We start from the raw sequence: 15,031 nt of genomic DNA on the forward strand, positions 1-15,031 counted from the left end.
AAACCGGGGTCGCAAGGCATCCGCGGTGTGCTTGCACGAGCGAAGCGCCCACGGCCAGAGGAGCGGTTAGGACAAGCGGGGCGGGGCGCGAGCAGGGCTGGAGCGGCGGGGCCAGGCCGCGGCAGGGGGCAGGCGCGCGGGGAGGCCCGGCGCACTTACCCCGCGCCACGGGCAGACCCCCGTCAGGCCCGGGCCGGGAGGCGGGGTCAGCAGGAGTAGGTCCGAACCGTGGAGGTCTCCAGTCTCTGCGCCCCCGCCATCCCGGCTGGGGGCGGTCGCGGCCGGGGAGAACACAGAACGGCGGGTTAGTGGCGCCCACGCCCTGCCCGGTTAGTGCCGCTCGGCCCCAGCCCGCGGGGCGCCCGCCTCCGCCGCACCGAGCGCCAGCCCCGCCCCGCCCCGCCGCCCAGGGGCCTACGCAGGACCGAGCCCGGGCCGCAGGCCCCTCACCTTCAGGCAGGATCTTCTTGGACGGGGCCGCCGGAGGCTGCAGGGGCCCCAGGGTGGCCACGCGGAACCCCGCCGGGAGCGTCTCGGCCGAGGCGCCGAGCATGCCGCCGCCGTGGGGGTCCCGCGGCCGAAAGCGCTTCCTCCAGGAGGGCGCGCGGCGGAACACCTTGTCCTCCCCCTGCACCAGGGGGACACGCAAAGGCCAAGTGTGTTGGAATTGCCACCCTCACTCCCTGCCTGGGGGAAGGGCAGTCATGTTTGGGTCTAGGGGTACCACTCCTGTCCCTTTGGAAAGAAGGGAGCAAAGAAAGAAAGAAGGGAGAATAAGCACCCCCTTCTGGCCCTTAGTTTTTCCATCTGCAAAATTAATCTGGCTTAAGTGGATGACTCCCAGCGGCCCTTGAAACTGAGATTTCCCATCTCCAGGGTGGGAGAAGCACAGTGGGGAGGGGAGGACCGGGAGGTCTAGTCAGATCTGTCATCATCCTGCAGTTGATCTGTTTCCCCAATCCACTCCAGTCATCTCAAACTAGACTTCAGGGGGCCACTGACTTTTCAAGTATTCCTCTTCCTGGCCTCATCCTGCGGTAAGTGGTCACCAGCCAGCCCCCATCCACCTCCTCCTGCCCACGGTATAGCTGCAGCCCTATATGCTGGAAGAGCACTGGGTCGGGAGTGAGGTGACCTGGTTTCCATTTTACTCGCTGTGTGACCCTGGGTAAGTTAAGTGACCTCTCTGAGCTTCACTTTCCTTTCCAGTAAAATAAGAATAACTTATCTGCCCCACCTCTTTCCCAGGCTGCCTATCCCTAATGGATCAGGTGAGAGCAGCCTGAGAGTGACAGGTCAGGCCAATGGCCAATCAGAGGCAGGCTCTTCCAAAGGACAGGGGCAGCCTCCGTATGCCAGCCAAGCCCCCAAACAGCTCTCTCCGCCAAAGGGCATCCAGAGCCATAACCCTACAGGACGCTCCTCTACAAAAGCCACATCCCCATGCCCACCCCACCCTGCCTACAGCCATGCTTGATCTCCCTCCACCACGACGCACAGGCAGAGCACTACCAGCAGGAACAAGGGACGCTAACCCGCTAGGCGGAGCCTCCACGAACCCTCCCAGCCCCAACCCGTAGGGTTTGTTGCCCGGGCCCTGAGGAGGCCGATGCTCCCATCGTTCTTAGCACCATGTGCCTCTTGTCATTGCACTTGTCCTGGGGTGGTTTTTACACATATTTATGAGATTGACTCATTAATCTTTCGCTCTCCTCCTCTATCCCTCTCTCTCCCTCTCTCTTTCAAATTCTACACTCCATGGGACAGAAACCATGATGTTTTTTGTTCCAACTAATGTATCCGCACCCCTGAGTATGCCCAGTGAACATTATAGACAACAAATATATGTTAAGTGAATGGAGGGCAGCTGGCTTCCTATGCAGGCATCCCAGCCCTGAATTCATCAGGAACTCTCCTCATTATTTCTGTCCTTCGCATGATCCTGCCCTTAGTCCAGCCCAGAGCCCTTTCCCTTTCTCTCTCTCTCATCCCCACCCCACCTACCCACCCTCATCTCTCTCATTCTCTCCCTTTCCACCTTAGGCCAACCCTAAGGACCTGCTTCTGTATTCCTCCCACACCCCTCATAGTCAGATACTCTTTCCGCTCCCCTCCTTACAGCTCTTGAGTCCTGCTCCTGAGTAGAAGAGAATTGGATGCAGCCCTCCAGGACCTTCAAGTATGAGAGGGGAAACTGCTAACCAGAACGACAGAGGAAACAGCTGGGAAGAGACAGCTCAAGGCTGTGATGGTGTGCGAGATGGCTGGACAGGAGGCAGTCTGCAGTCTTCTTGGATCTCTAGCCTCCCATCTGCCCACATCCACCACCAAAAATCTTACTTATTCCCAGGACCTGGCCTTCTCCTTTAAGCTTCCTGCAAGAACCAGTCCTCTTCAGCCCCATACTAGCTGCATCCCAGAAAGCCCTTCGTGCTGCCAAGATGACATCACCTGCTCAGTAACTCCACCTAATGTCTGAAGCCAGATAGGCTGCTCCATGTGCTTCCAGGAAGCAGCAGGATGTAGGGGAAAGAGCACAGAAATCAGACACCCTTCTGCCTCAGTCCCGCTCTGCCACGCATCAGCAGGTGACAGAAGGTAAGTTACCTCTTTGAGTTCTAGTTCCTAATAGATGACATTGTCAGCATACAGCCTGTGACCACAGCAGTACCATGCATCACCCAATTCCTGGTGCAGAGTGGGCTTCCAAAGAATATTTTTGTAAGGATTGAAGGAATAAGTAGTTTTCTAAGTTAGACAGCACCATACTAACACATATGGGAGTCATTTTTCCAGACATCAAAAGAAGCTGAGATTCTAGGTATGGTGAGAATAGGAGGGGCCACACTGCAGGAGCAGCGGGAAAATTAAGATCTCAGATAGTGGGGACAGCTTGGTGTGGGGAGGGCCTGTCAGTTCATTCATCTCCTTGACTGGAATGCAAATGCGCACACACACACAATACATATTATCTTCCCTACAATGTATATTGTGTGTGTACATAAATACAACACACCCCACATTTCAAGGCACTCTGTGAAGAAAACGTCCCTCTACAAATCATGTGTATTGCTGAGAGTGTCTCATCTGCAGACCTGGCAGGCAAGGGCAGGCAAGGTGAGTGACAGGAAGGGCTGGGGTGGGGCTGAGGAGACGGTGCGGCCTCAGGAAGCAAGTGCGCTCCTGCGGGCGTCCCAAGGGGCGCACCCTGGCTCGGAATTCAGGGGTCTCCCAGTCACAGTACAGCCTAAACTCCAGGGGAAGGCCTGATGGCACCAGGAGAAGGAACTGCCATTTCAGTGTGCGAGGCCCAGAGGGGAAACCTTAGCTTGGCATGAGGGAGACGCAAGAGTGAAACCAGAGAGAAAGCTGGGATGATAAAGCCCATTAGCTGCACCGAGGAGCAGGCGAGCCAGCCTGCCATACACTGACCAGACGTCCTAGAAGGTCTCCCTCCAAACGGCCATGCCACTGCACTGTGAGGGTGGCCTCTGGGGACCCCTGATCCTGTGTAGTCAGGAGGCTGGGGCATAGTGTGGGGGGATGCTGGAGGTGGCACAGAGAGCAGCCTACAGCTTTGGTACAAGGAAGCAGTTTCCTGGCTGGGCCTGGGCCAGCCTCCCCAGGGTCGCCTGTCCCCCACGGCTCTCCTCTCTTACTTAGGCTGCCCAGGAACCCTCGGCCCAAGGAAGCAGAACTCAGGAACTTCAATCCAATGAATGAACCAACAGTGACCGAGCCCCCAGGGCCCCAAATTCACAGGCGGGTACTTACATCCTCCAGCTTCCGGTCTGTGCCCAAAGCCAACAGGTTGTTGAACTCTCTCTCCATCACCTGGCGTGCCTGGAGTCCACAGGGTGGGAGGGGCACAGTTAATGACCCCTGTGAGCCCCGGGGCAGGGATGGAACTGCTAGTGCGTTTAACCCAGCAGCCTCGCTGGACGCTGCTTCTTTAAGCAGACAGACCTCAGTGTCCTCTTGGAAGTGGAGCTGTAACCCTTAGGATTCTTTCATATGGAGCAAATTAGAAAACTAATCTTTTTAACAAGCAGGATCACAGAACACATGGATGGACACACTTCACCTACATGGGGAAAAACCCACATTTTGTGTATAAGAGAAAATCATGCCTTACTACCTTTCTAGAGGGGAAAAGAAGCGTGTAGACCATGGATAATAAGAATTTAACTTATTTAAAGAAACATATTCCATAAGGCTCCGCATCAAAACTTTAAGTGAGGAAGTCTGCTCAGTTGTGGGTATTGGCGGCTCTTGAGCTGAGTGGCCTTCTCCAGGCCTCCTAGGGGCTTGACTCATTCGGAGATTGGGGAAAGCCTGAAACAAGAAAGTTTTCAAAACTGCCACCAGATATTTGTAACCATTTCTGATGAAGGGTTCATATGGTGTGAGCTCCCACTGCCTCTAATAGCAAAGCCAAATGACTGGGTCAGGAAATTCAGACAGGTTAGAAAGCAGCAGACAGGCACCCCGCTGTTGTTTACAGATGCATGGCTAGCCACAAAACTGGGTGCATTCCAAGACAGGAAACAAAAGATGGGGAAAAACAAGCCCGTTTCTGGGTGGGAGATATTAACCATCGGTTCCACAAGGACAGTCTTGGGAACGTAATATTCTTACAAACAGGTGGAGAGGCAAAGCACAGCACACTGTCCAAGTATCCAGGTGACACTGCTCCTCTGGGTAGGGACAGGGACAGGTGAAGGCGTCACTCATAAACTTCAGAAACATCTCACAAAGCTGTGAGTGGGGCAAGAAAGCAGCAGACAAGGTGGAGGTGGGCAAGGAGAGAACAGCTGCCTCTGGGGGAAATCCAAGCTCTTCTAAGAGAACCAGGGGATCTGTGCTATCTGTTCTGACCAGCTGGCGGCGGGGGGGTCACTGCAGACAGCCTGTAGGACACACTGGCCCTGTGTGCTGCCAGTCACCCCCAAAAGGCCACCGTGCCACCCCAAACCACGAGCCAACACAGCACTATCCTCGCACGAGCCGAAGCGCGTCTGCTCCCAGAATAGCTTGGGCAGCTTTGGTGGCTGCATTTCAAGAGACCTGACAGCTGCAAACAGTCCAGACAAGGGCAGCTAAAGTGATCAGGGCACGGAAGCGAGTCTATATGAGGAAAGGCTAAAAGAATTAAGACCACTTTGTCTGGAGGGACAAAGGCTTGGACGGAGAAGCAACCCAATCGGAGTTTATGAGGTCACTAAAGGTGGTAGCTGGTCAAATCCAACACCCTTACCTAACCTAGGAGTTTAGGACAGGGTAGTTCCCTCCCCCAGGGGGAGCCCAGTGGGGCATATTTAGGACGAATACTATCAGGAAGCACTTGGTACAGCAGGTAGGACTTCTGGAGTCCATTACTCCAGGAAGTCAGAAAGTCCAAACAGATAAATAGGTTCAAGAGAATCTAGATATATTCTTGGATGACAGCTCCATCATAATTATGAAATGTAATTTAAGGAGATGTCTAAGCCTCAGAGCTGTTGACAGGGAGACAGAGCCCCGGCATGGAGAGGCTCTGGGCTGCTATTTGATATACTGAGCTTTCTTAGCCTGAGGCCCCAGGAGCAGACCCCAAGGGTGGAAGACAAAGGCGACAGGGACTTTCTGGTCTCTTCACACCCCAGGGCTAGTTCTCTTCTTAAAAAAAGTCAGGTCAGAAAAGCAGGCTGAGGAAGAGGGAGGCACAGAGTCTCAGCTGCAAAGATGGGGCTGGGAGGAGAGCGGGTGCCCGTACAGGGAGGGAATTTGCACCTATCTGGGCCTCTGCTCAGGGTGCTCCGTATGTGAAGGACATTTGTTTCCCAGGAGCTGGGTTATGCACAGGAACCGCCTGGAGGTTTGAGGACACTGTGATTCCCTCTGGATCAGGCCCCAGGAAAGCCCCCTACAAATCTGTAAACCTGTGCATGTAAGAGAGCAAGAGAGCTGGGAGAGGGAGAGACTGAGATTGACCGATTATAGCGACACCAACCTGGGTGTTCTGCGTGGGGACCTGGAGGACCAGGGCCAGAGTGTTGTGGTCAAAGTTCTCATCCAGAGCCAGCAGGGCACCGTGCACGCCACTCTCATGCAGGTTCCCCGCATAGTCCCGAAGCCCAATAGACTGGACCCAGTGAACCACCTGGTCATTGGTCCAGACCAGCACATCTGGAGGGCAGGGGAAGGGAAGGGGCAGAATGAGACAGGAGAGTTGGCTGAGGCCCCTCTAGGGACAGAAACAGAGCTCCCTAGACCCACAGCTCCAGGCTACTGGTGCCTGGGCTCCTGGAGAACCTGCCCCACCTCACTCCATCCCTGCCAGCCTGCCAGACTCAGGGGCAGGCCACCAGCTTCCTGGCTTCCTCCCCAGAGCCCTTGCACAGGCCATTACCTGACCCCCAAGCTGGGATGGCCCTCTTCTTATTCTTTCCACCTTTGCAGAAGTCTCTTCTTAGACCTGCCTCTTTCCTGCCCACCCCTACCCAGCTTGCCAAGTTTCACGACCACTTTCTCACACCAGAGAGGGCACTGTCCTGGGAAGTCCCTGCATGTGTCCAGCTGGTGGCCACTGTCTGGCGGGAGGAGGTACAGCTGACTGGGCAGGCGCTATTTCTTGTCCACCAGTGTCCTTGGGGCATGGGCTCTGTCTCCCTCAGCAGACCGGGAGCTCCCTAGGGTCGGGGCTGTCTCCTCCCTCTCTGATCTCTCAGATACCCTCAGATCTGAGGCACAGAACGCCCCCTCTCCCTCTGCTCAGCCCATGGCAGGAATCAGCGAGGCAGCCCCACCTCTCCCCTCCTCCCACCCCTCAGACCACTGAGCCCGGCAGGCTTACCCTTCATCTCGTGCTGGCTTTCCTCACGCCTCTTTTCCAGCTCCTTCCGGTCATAATTCAGCCTCTTCAGACACATGATGCCATACTGAAGACTGGTTCTGCAGGCACACAGTCCCTGAGCTAGAGCCTCGGTACGTCCAGGGCTACGTCCCCCGGCACAAAGAGCACTCCGGCCCACGTGCTCCTTCTCCCAGGGCTTGGGTGCGGTCCATCCCAAGGCTACTTCTCTCTCTCTGCTTACCCGTGTCCTTCCTCTCGGCCTGGGAGTGGGCCTGACTGATGGAAGGAAAGTTCTATGACTGAAGCCACATGCCTACCTCCCCAACACACACACCCAGCACTAGAATGACAAAGACCCCTACAGATATTCCTTTGTACCCCCGTTTCACTTGGAGTCCCTACAGTGGCTTACAAGATGCTCCCTGATTTGCCCCCTTACACTGACACCCCTGCTGTTCCTCACTTGGCCTATGCATTTCAGGGCCTTTGCACTGCCTACAACCTTCCCCCACCGACTGCTGCATGGCTCACCCCCTTATCTCTTTTAAGTCTTTGCGCAAGTGTCATCTTCTCAACTCAACAGTCAGTTGTCCATGTGATTTAAAATTGCCATCACCAACCCCAGCCCACACTCCCAACCCCCTCACCCTGATCTAATTTCTTTCCTCACACTCTTTATCTATTAACATACTATATATTTACTGTTCCTTGTCTGTCTCTCCCAGTTAGAATGTATACTCCATGAGGACTGGGAATGGGTTTAGTTCCCCAGTGTTTCTCAAACCCCTAGAATAGTGCCTGGCACAGAGTAAATGCCATCCATGCCTAATGAATGAAGTAAAAAAATTCACAGGAGGTACTAAACGTATGTAAAGAGCAGCAGGTGTAGAGTAAGTACTCTAGAAATAATAACTAAGCCAGGCCAAGAGCCATAGAATCTGTAGGTTAGAAGGGACTCCACAGGCCATCAGCCCAAGCTCCCATCTAAAGGACGCCCCCTGCAGCAGCCTTCTGAATAGCATGAGTCTTCTGCACAAACACCTCTCATGACAAGGAGCTCACTGCCTCTCAGGCAGCTTTCACAGCAGTAGGCTTCCTTAACGTTAATGCTGCTCTGTCACTCAGCCTCTCTGGGTTTTGTCATCTATAAAATGGAGTAGAATAGAAGGTGCCTGCCAACTCCCACTGCTTCTCATTCTACTATTGAGGCCATTGCTTTGTAAGATTCAATTAGCCCTCCTTTTCTCCCCTTAGCTCTGCCCAGGCAGCCCTTCTGCCTAGAACCACCCCTTGCAGCTCAGAGATGGCACTTCTAGGAACTCATCTCTGGCTCAGGGCACCCATTCATTGCTCAAGTCACTGGTTTAAGCTTTGGTCCACTGGTGGGGGCAGAAGAGCATACACCTCCTAAACGGAAATGCCTCTTGTTTAATTTCAATGATTTTCAGTGTGGTTCATGACTCTCAAAGCTGCTGCCAGCACTGCAAAATACAAAGGTCTTAACGCAGACCAACCTGGGTTTGAATGCCAGCTCTGCCGCTTCCCAGCTGGGTGGCACTCAGCAAATATGAGATGGGGTCATACTTTGGCAGGGCTGCAATGAGCCTTAAGGGTGACTGTGCAATGGGAGGGCTTAGCGCAGCCTCTGGGACATCGGAACACTCAGCAACGGCCCCGCTGTAAGGAGGACATTGCTGATTACTGCGTGTGCTGGTTCTCCAACCCACATAGGAAGTCCTCCAGGAAACCTCCATAGAACACTATGCTCTGAGCTGGGCATCAAGAAAGAAGGATGTTGGCTCTGTTCTGTAACCACCTGGCTGAGTGACCTGGTGACACTCATCTCTGTTGGACTTGTTTTCCCCAGCTGAACGAGGAGAATTTATAAAAATCCCTTTCTTGTCATAAAAAGTTCTGATTTAAAAGAATTTTTAAAGCTAGAACGTGGTTATGAAATGTTAAGTGGAATAGAATAAAACCAGGTGTATACAGAGCTGAGGTAAGGAATGTGGAAATGCTATAGAAAACCTGAATATTGGAGATTTAGAGCTGAACTCAGAACCATGTGAACAGGCTGAGAGTCCCTCCAGGGGCCTGGGCAGAGGGTCAGGCAGGGGACGTCCCCGTGCGGGGAGGGGCTGGGCTGAGGGCCTCTAGCAGGCCAGGCACATCCAGGGTGGGCAGGGAATGGCATTTCCTCCTCGGCCCTATCAATCACTGAGGAGGGGACAGGTGTGGCTGAGCCTGGCAGCCTCTGGGACAGAGACAAAGATTCCCTTCCAGCCCTGGTGGTGAGAGAGGGCTGGCGCTGAGGGAGGACGCAGCTGGGAGCCCCAGCGTAGGAGGCTCTCCAGGGTGGCGGCAAGAGGAGTGGACTTCAGTCAGGAGACTTGCACTCCACTCCATACCGGGGCGCCCTGGGCTGCTGCTCCTCCCTCTGCCCCCATTTGCCCAGGCATAAAATGGGGAGACTAACCAGATCCCTTCCAGATTTAACTTTCTGTGGTTTGCGAGTCAGAGAGACCAAGAGACATCTGCAGGCCCCCAAGAAAACCTTGAAAAGCCACACATCCCCGCCCCAACCTTGTCCCATCACCCACTCTCCCGGGTTCAAGCGCCAGCTCGTGCCACTTCCCAGCAGGCTGGCACCCAGCACATGTGAGACAGGCCCACACTCTCCTGCAGTGGGCGTTAGACGTAAAAAACAGAAGACCTGGCTCAAACAGCAGCCTGTGATGTGAGGCCGGATGCTAAAGTTTCCTAAAAGCTGTCAATTCCTGGAAGCACTACCACCCACCTTGCTCTCCAACCCAAATGCCTCCTGGGGTCCAGCACGTAATGCAAATGAGAGAAGCAGGCTGCAGGGGGTGGGGAGGACCCGGAGGCTCATCTGAGGAGGGCTGCCAGCCCTCAGGTCCAGCTGGTCATCTCCATGCTAGAATGTGTCAACAGAGCTTTCAATTTTTCAAGAGAAGCCAGACATCTAGAATTTTGTGTAGAATTTCCTAGTGTTTAAATACTGGCAAGTAAATTCATACTTTTAAAAATACTGTGTGGGCCAAACAAAACACATCTATGGGCCAAGCTCTGCCCACAGGCTGCCAGTTGGGGACCTCCGTTGCACACACTTTTAAACAGATCTTTCCAGCAGGAAGACGAAAGGACTGAATGACAGCCTGTACGAAAGGACATGAGTTCAAAGCTGAGAGGTGCAGATCTGGGATGTTGGCAGGGCAAGGCCCTGAAAGACCTTTCGGCTTAGAAGGAATTCGACACCTAAACTGGACGCTGGGTTCAGTTGGAGTCTTCAAGGAGTAAACAGAGAGAAGTCAGCAAGCCCAAAGGCAAGCAATGAAACTCAGACTTAGGGGGGATACGTCCAAGAAAGTGAAGCTAAAGAGAAATGACTTTCTGTGTCTTAAGGGCTGGAGGTGTGAGGACCAAATCCTCAAACTGTAGGATGAGAGGTGGGTCAGCTTTGGAAAGAGGGAGCCCTGTGACCGTCCAGGTCATGTTGAGAGACGGAGGCACTTCTTTTCCTGGAGACAGAACCTCTCCCAGCCCAGCCTGGGGAGCCCCATGTCAGGGGTGGCCCAGCTCCAGCCCGCTCACCGGTGGAAGCTGTCCACCATCTTCAGGTGTACCCGCAGGTCCTTCTTGGTGAGGTGGTCCAGCATGCGGGCATCCACCAGGCACTCCATGAAGTAGCTGCGGTACTGGGGAAGCCCCAGGCTGGGAAGCCACTCATTCCCGATCCACTCGTGGTTCATGTCGCCATAGGCCAGGGTCTGGGGGAGTAAGGGGCAGAGGCTAAGGGGAAGGAAATCTCCGCCAGCAGGTCGCAGCTGGCACAGCTGGCTGAGAGAAACATTACTCCGTCCTCCATAGCAAGCCAATAAAACTTCAGCTAGTTTCACTAAGGGGCTGGGAGTAGTGGGAGGTGGGGATTTGAAACAACTTTCTAAGATTCCAAAATGATACGGTTCCACTCACGTATCAGTGATCTACACTAATGAACAGAAGCAACAGTGCAGGCAGCAGACAACAGGAAATCCTTCCTGTGAATTCTGAAATGCATCTGTGGCGTCGTGCGGCAGACTTGCCTTCCTGAGGCTCACTCAGCCTCAAGCCTGCTGAGCCCAGGGGACAGGCTGCATTACAGAGGACCCGCAGAGGGGCAAAGGAGGCCGGTCTCAGGTGGGAAACTGGCCTCACACAATCCACAGGAAGAAGAGTTCCGTGTTGGTAAAGACATAAGGAAAATTAAAGGATGGTGGCCTGAGCAGGACCTGCCAGCACTCCATTCTCTGAGGCGTGGGCTGTGTGCTCCCCAGATGCTCCAGGGCCCGCGTTTGTTGCTGGCCCGCACACTCGCCCACGGGCCGCCCCGCCTGGTCCTGAGGCCCGCTCTGTTTAGACATTTCCTTGGGCCAGAAATGGGCACCTCCCTGACCACCTATCCTTAGAAAGACAGGTTTAACAGTTACCCTTCATCACTATGACTTTTTTAGATTGAAAATTTTATTTTATCTTTTTTAATAATTTCCACATGTAAAAATATATGTAACATATTTTGTTTTCGAGCAGAAAAAAATTAAATTAACATCTATGGACACTGTCACGTTATCCACACTGTCAAATCCACCCCTAGGCTCTTCCTCCCCTCCCGTCCCCTGCTGCCCCTCTAGAGGTAACCACTGTGCTGAGGTTCCTGTCATTCCCTTGCATGACAAAAATTTTTTAGTTTTACAGTCACCAATGTCTACTTTTCAAACAATATACTATTAGATTTACTTGCTTTTGGGTTTCAGCATAAAATTCTATACATCTTTGGGACTTAATGTTTTGCACTTGACATTGTATTTCTAAGATTCATCCACTTACCTGCTGAATGTTTTACTGTGTGAATGTGAATTTACCATGACTGATCTGTCCAAGGCGCCTGTGGACTGGTCTCCCTGTGAGTGTAACAGTGCTGCCCGTGGCCCTTTCAGCTGCCTGCATGTTGCCCTTGTTTTCTGCCAATCTCTCCCCCAGAACATAAACTCTATGAGGGCTTAGTTTGTTCACTTCTGTATCCAGAGAGCCTAGGAAGGCCTAATACCGAGTAGCTGCTCAATAAAATATGCTAAGTGAATAAATGCAAGGCCTTTGCCCAGCTCACTGGGGTGCCCCTGAGAGGATGGGGAGAGGAAAAGGCCTCGTCTGGATCTAAGTCTCATTATTCCTGGGAAGAGTCAAACTGAGGGGAAGAGGCAGGCATGCTGGGGGCGCAGCCCTCCAGGCCTCCACCCCTGCTATCCTGAGCAACCAGAACAAGGGGCTAAAGGACAGGGAGGAGGGAGGAGCTTCGTTAGAAGGAGAGAACCTGGGTGCGGAGAGGAACCTAAATCGACTGGGACTCCGAGTCCTGCCAGGGAGAGAGCCTGCTGGGGGTACTGGGCTGAGCTCTTGAGGGTCAGGTCTGGTTAGGGGGAGGCTCTTACCTGAGCCCAGCTGCCCTCTTCGCTGTCCTAGCAGGAGCGAGTGCAGCATGTCAAGGGAGACAGGCAAAGTCAGGACACCCCGCAGCCCCCGCCCCAGGCCCCGTTGGGAAAGGCCGCAGCCCCTGTAGCTGGGTGGGTGACGGGACAGCGTGATGGGATGGTCAGGAGAGAACAGCAAGCTGTTGCCTGTGCCCGTAGTCGTGGTGAGAGGGGAGCCAAAACCTGCTCTGCACCACCCAGGCGTGGCAAGGGGCCACGCTTCCCCAGCCCCCGCTCCGCCCCCAAGGATCAAACACAAGGGCAAGGACTCTGTGGCTCCAGCCCCCAGCAGGGCGGGGCGCCCCCAAGCCCAGCTCTCCTCCATTGCAGCATGCCAGCGAGCGAGGGGCACCCCATGATCCCCTGGAATGGACCCCCCGACTCTTCCCATTCTCTTCTCTCCTGCAACCCAACAGCCTGAGAACAGAACGCAGTCCCATCAAGGACGCCAGCCTCGGATCAGCTCAACTGCACACCTCTGGCTTCCCACACTGCCCCTCACCCTTGTGGCGGTCATCAGCCCCGCACAGCCGGGGCCAGGCCACACTTACTGTTTTAGTGGATGTTGCCAGAGTTTCCATCTCCTCGTGGGTGACCCAGACGTTCCCGGAAGACTGCAGGCAGAGAGGAACCCCAGCTGGTCCTGTGTGTGGGTGCCCAGGGTCCCCACCAGCTAGGAGCCCTGACAATAGGACAAAGCCCACCTCCCCTAGGCCTTCCTCCCACAGGCCCGGCCCACCGCTCTGCACACTGTCCGGTTCTGAGCAACTGCCCTTTGTCATCTGTGTCCACACTGGTCAGCACAGCACCCGGCCCAGAGAAGTGCCTAACAACTGTTTCCTGAATGAATGTGAACGACCAGTGTGCACTGGCATGAGGCGGACTGCAGGCATGGACTACAGGGAAGGTTTTTACCCCAGTGGATCCTGCCAAATAGTCTGCATTATTGTGAAGAGGCTGGGGGACCATAATTCATGAGGAGCCCCTCCCTCTGTTTCCCTCAGTCTCATTCTAACAACACAGAAGCATGTCCAGTCCTGGAAACATCCCAGAGGATCTAGAACTGTTGACAGCCTAGGATGGGAAGATGGAGCCCATGGATGGTACATGGATGCTGGGATACCCCTAGAATCCATGTCACTGCCTCCTGGAAACCAGGTGGAGCCCTTTGTGGGGATGGCAATTACAGGGTAGGACCCAGGGCTACCATCTTCCCAAGACCACTGTGAGACTTGGCAGCACTATTCTGGGACTTCTGGAAATGTCCTGGGTGAGGGACAGGCCACTCACAGTCCTGGAAGTGGGCGGGGCAGAGGGGCTGGTCAGCGACACCATCTCCTGGATGGCCAGCCGGAGCTTGAGGCGGTGCAGGGCATTGCTGATGCCAATCTCCCGCTGGATCTCTGTGTCCGACAGGGCCGACATGATGGCACCACTCTTGACGTTGGCCCGGCAGGCTGCCACGTACCAGGCAGGCATCCCCACCCAGAGCTGCAGATATGGGGCACGGCTTTATAAATTAGCCCTTCTGCAGGATCTGTGCCCCACTGCCATGAGCTTGGCAACACAGAGGGGCAGGGCCCAGGCGTCATCCACGGACTCCGAGCAGCAAGTGCAGCAAGTGCAGGGCAGAGGAAGTGAGACACGTGGAGATGGCCATTGTCAAATGCCTTTCTTTCCCATTTTACAGATGAAAAAACCTGAAGCCTGGGAAGCTAAAGGGATTTTCCCAACGTCACATGGGTGTTTGGCTCCGGGGTGCAGCCTATAGAAAGAGTCGGACTTCCTGTGAAAGCCTATGGCCTGGTGATAATTTAGTTCCCCTTATCCCAGGGTAGCTACTTGTGAGGCATCAGTAAGTGGCATCAGTTCTGTCCTCCGAAGCAACTGGTATGAGTGTTTGTTGGGGAGTAGGGGTAGGGAGCCTGAATGGTAGGTATGGGGTACCTGGCTAAGGACACTACCCCCTCTGCCCAAAGAGTCCTCATCCCACCCCACACATTCTTCCCGCCAGACCCCTGGGCAGACCCCTTTGTCTAGGCTCACCTCCAGCCAGGACACCACAGTAGGGCCGTCCCACTGGGCAAAGGGCATTCCTTTTCTGCGGGCATCTTCAAGCAGCTGGTGTCTTGCAGGAAGAGAAACAACAGACTCACCAGCCCCTCCTTTTCCCTCCACCAGGCTTTCTCCCAGGGACTGCGGGCTGTACCAGATTTAACCTTCACCATCCCTGCTCCCCGCCACTGGGGTCACTCTCCCACAGCCCCCTGGCCTCTTGCTCCCCCAGGCCATCCTAAGCACCATCTCCCAGCCTCCGTTGTGCCCACATGGACCAGGCCAACTCAGTTCAGGAAGGGCCTTGCTGGGCTCTGGCTGCCTGAGCTCAGCCCCAAGGCAGGGGAAGGACAGAGGATAAGGGGCTGGACCCACTCTGGCAGAGCCTGGCCTGAGGCTCTTACTTCTTCTTCAGCCGCCGGTCCTTCTCTGCCTGTGTCCCCAGCTTGGCAGGCACCATGGGCTCCTGCAGACCGAGCTCGGAGTCTGTTAGCAAAACTAGAAGGGAAGAGATGGCACATCAGCCTGGCCCTCTGCTTCTCCGGACTTGGCCTTGGCAAGGACTGGGGAACAGACAAGCAGGAGGCTCTCAGCTTACAACTATTCAAAGGGCCTG

The 15,031-nt window shown here is 54.6% G+C and overlaps 1 protein-coding gene and 1 long non-coding RNA gene across 10 annotated transcripts in view; one reads left to right on the plus strand and one right to left on the minus strand.

The window, feature by feature from the left end:
- PPFIA4 (PTPRF interacting protein alpha 4) overlaps nucleotides 1-15,031 on the minus strand; it is a 93,230-nt gene that overhangs the window by 46,559 nt on the left and 31,640 nt on the right. For 2 of the 8 annotated variants that reach the window (XM_057508101.1, XM_036909587.2), the window contains exons 20-29: nucleotides 14,820-14,913; nucleotides 14,407-14,488; nucleotides 13,651-13,851; nucleotides 12,912-12,974; nucleotides 12,322-12,348; nucleotides 10,448-10,623; nucleotides 6,836-6,933; nucleotides 5,993-6,168; nucleotides 3,775-3,843; nucleotides 451-628 (exon numbers count right to left, since the gene is read on the minus strand). In XM_057508101.1, the coding sequence (XP_057364084.1) occupies nucleotides 451-628; nucleotides 3,775-3,843; nucleotides 5,993-6,168; nucleotides 6,836-6,933; nucleotides 10,448-10,623; nucleotides 12,322-12,348; nucleotides 12,912-12,974; nucleotides 13,651-13,851; nucleotides 14,407-14,488; nucleotides 14,820-14,913 (1,164 nt within the window). The other 6 variants (XM_036909584.2, XM_057508100.1, XM_057508103.1 and 3 more) reach the window with 6 other exon arrangements.
- LOC118924647 (uncharacterized) lies at nucleotides 551-8,660 on the plus strand. Of its 2 annotated transcripts, none has more exons than XR_008999452.1 (4): nucleotides 551-1,037; nucleotides 2,122-2,598; nucleotides 3,664-3,766; nucleotides 8,571-8,660. It is a non-coding gene; the product is annotated as an uncharacterized LOC118924647 (long non-coding RNA). The 2 variants fall into 2 exon arrangements; XR_005029689.2 differs by having other exon boundaries at nucleotides 8,567-8,634.

This window comes from Manis pentadactyla, chromosome 9 (assembly GCF_030020395.1).
Source record: "Manis pentadactyla isolate mManPen7 chromosome 9, mManPen7.hap1, whole genome shotgun sequence".
NCBI lineage: Eukaryota > Metazoa > Chordata > Mammalia > Pholidota > Manidae > Manis > Manis pentadactyla.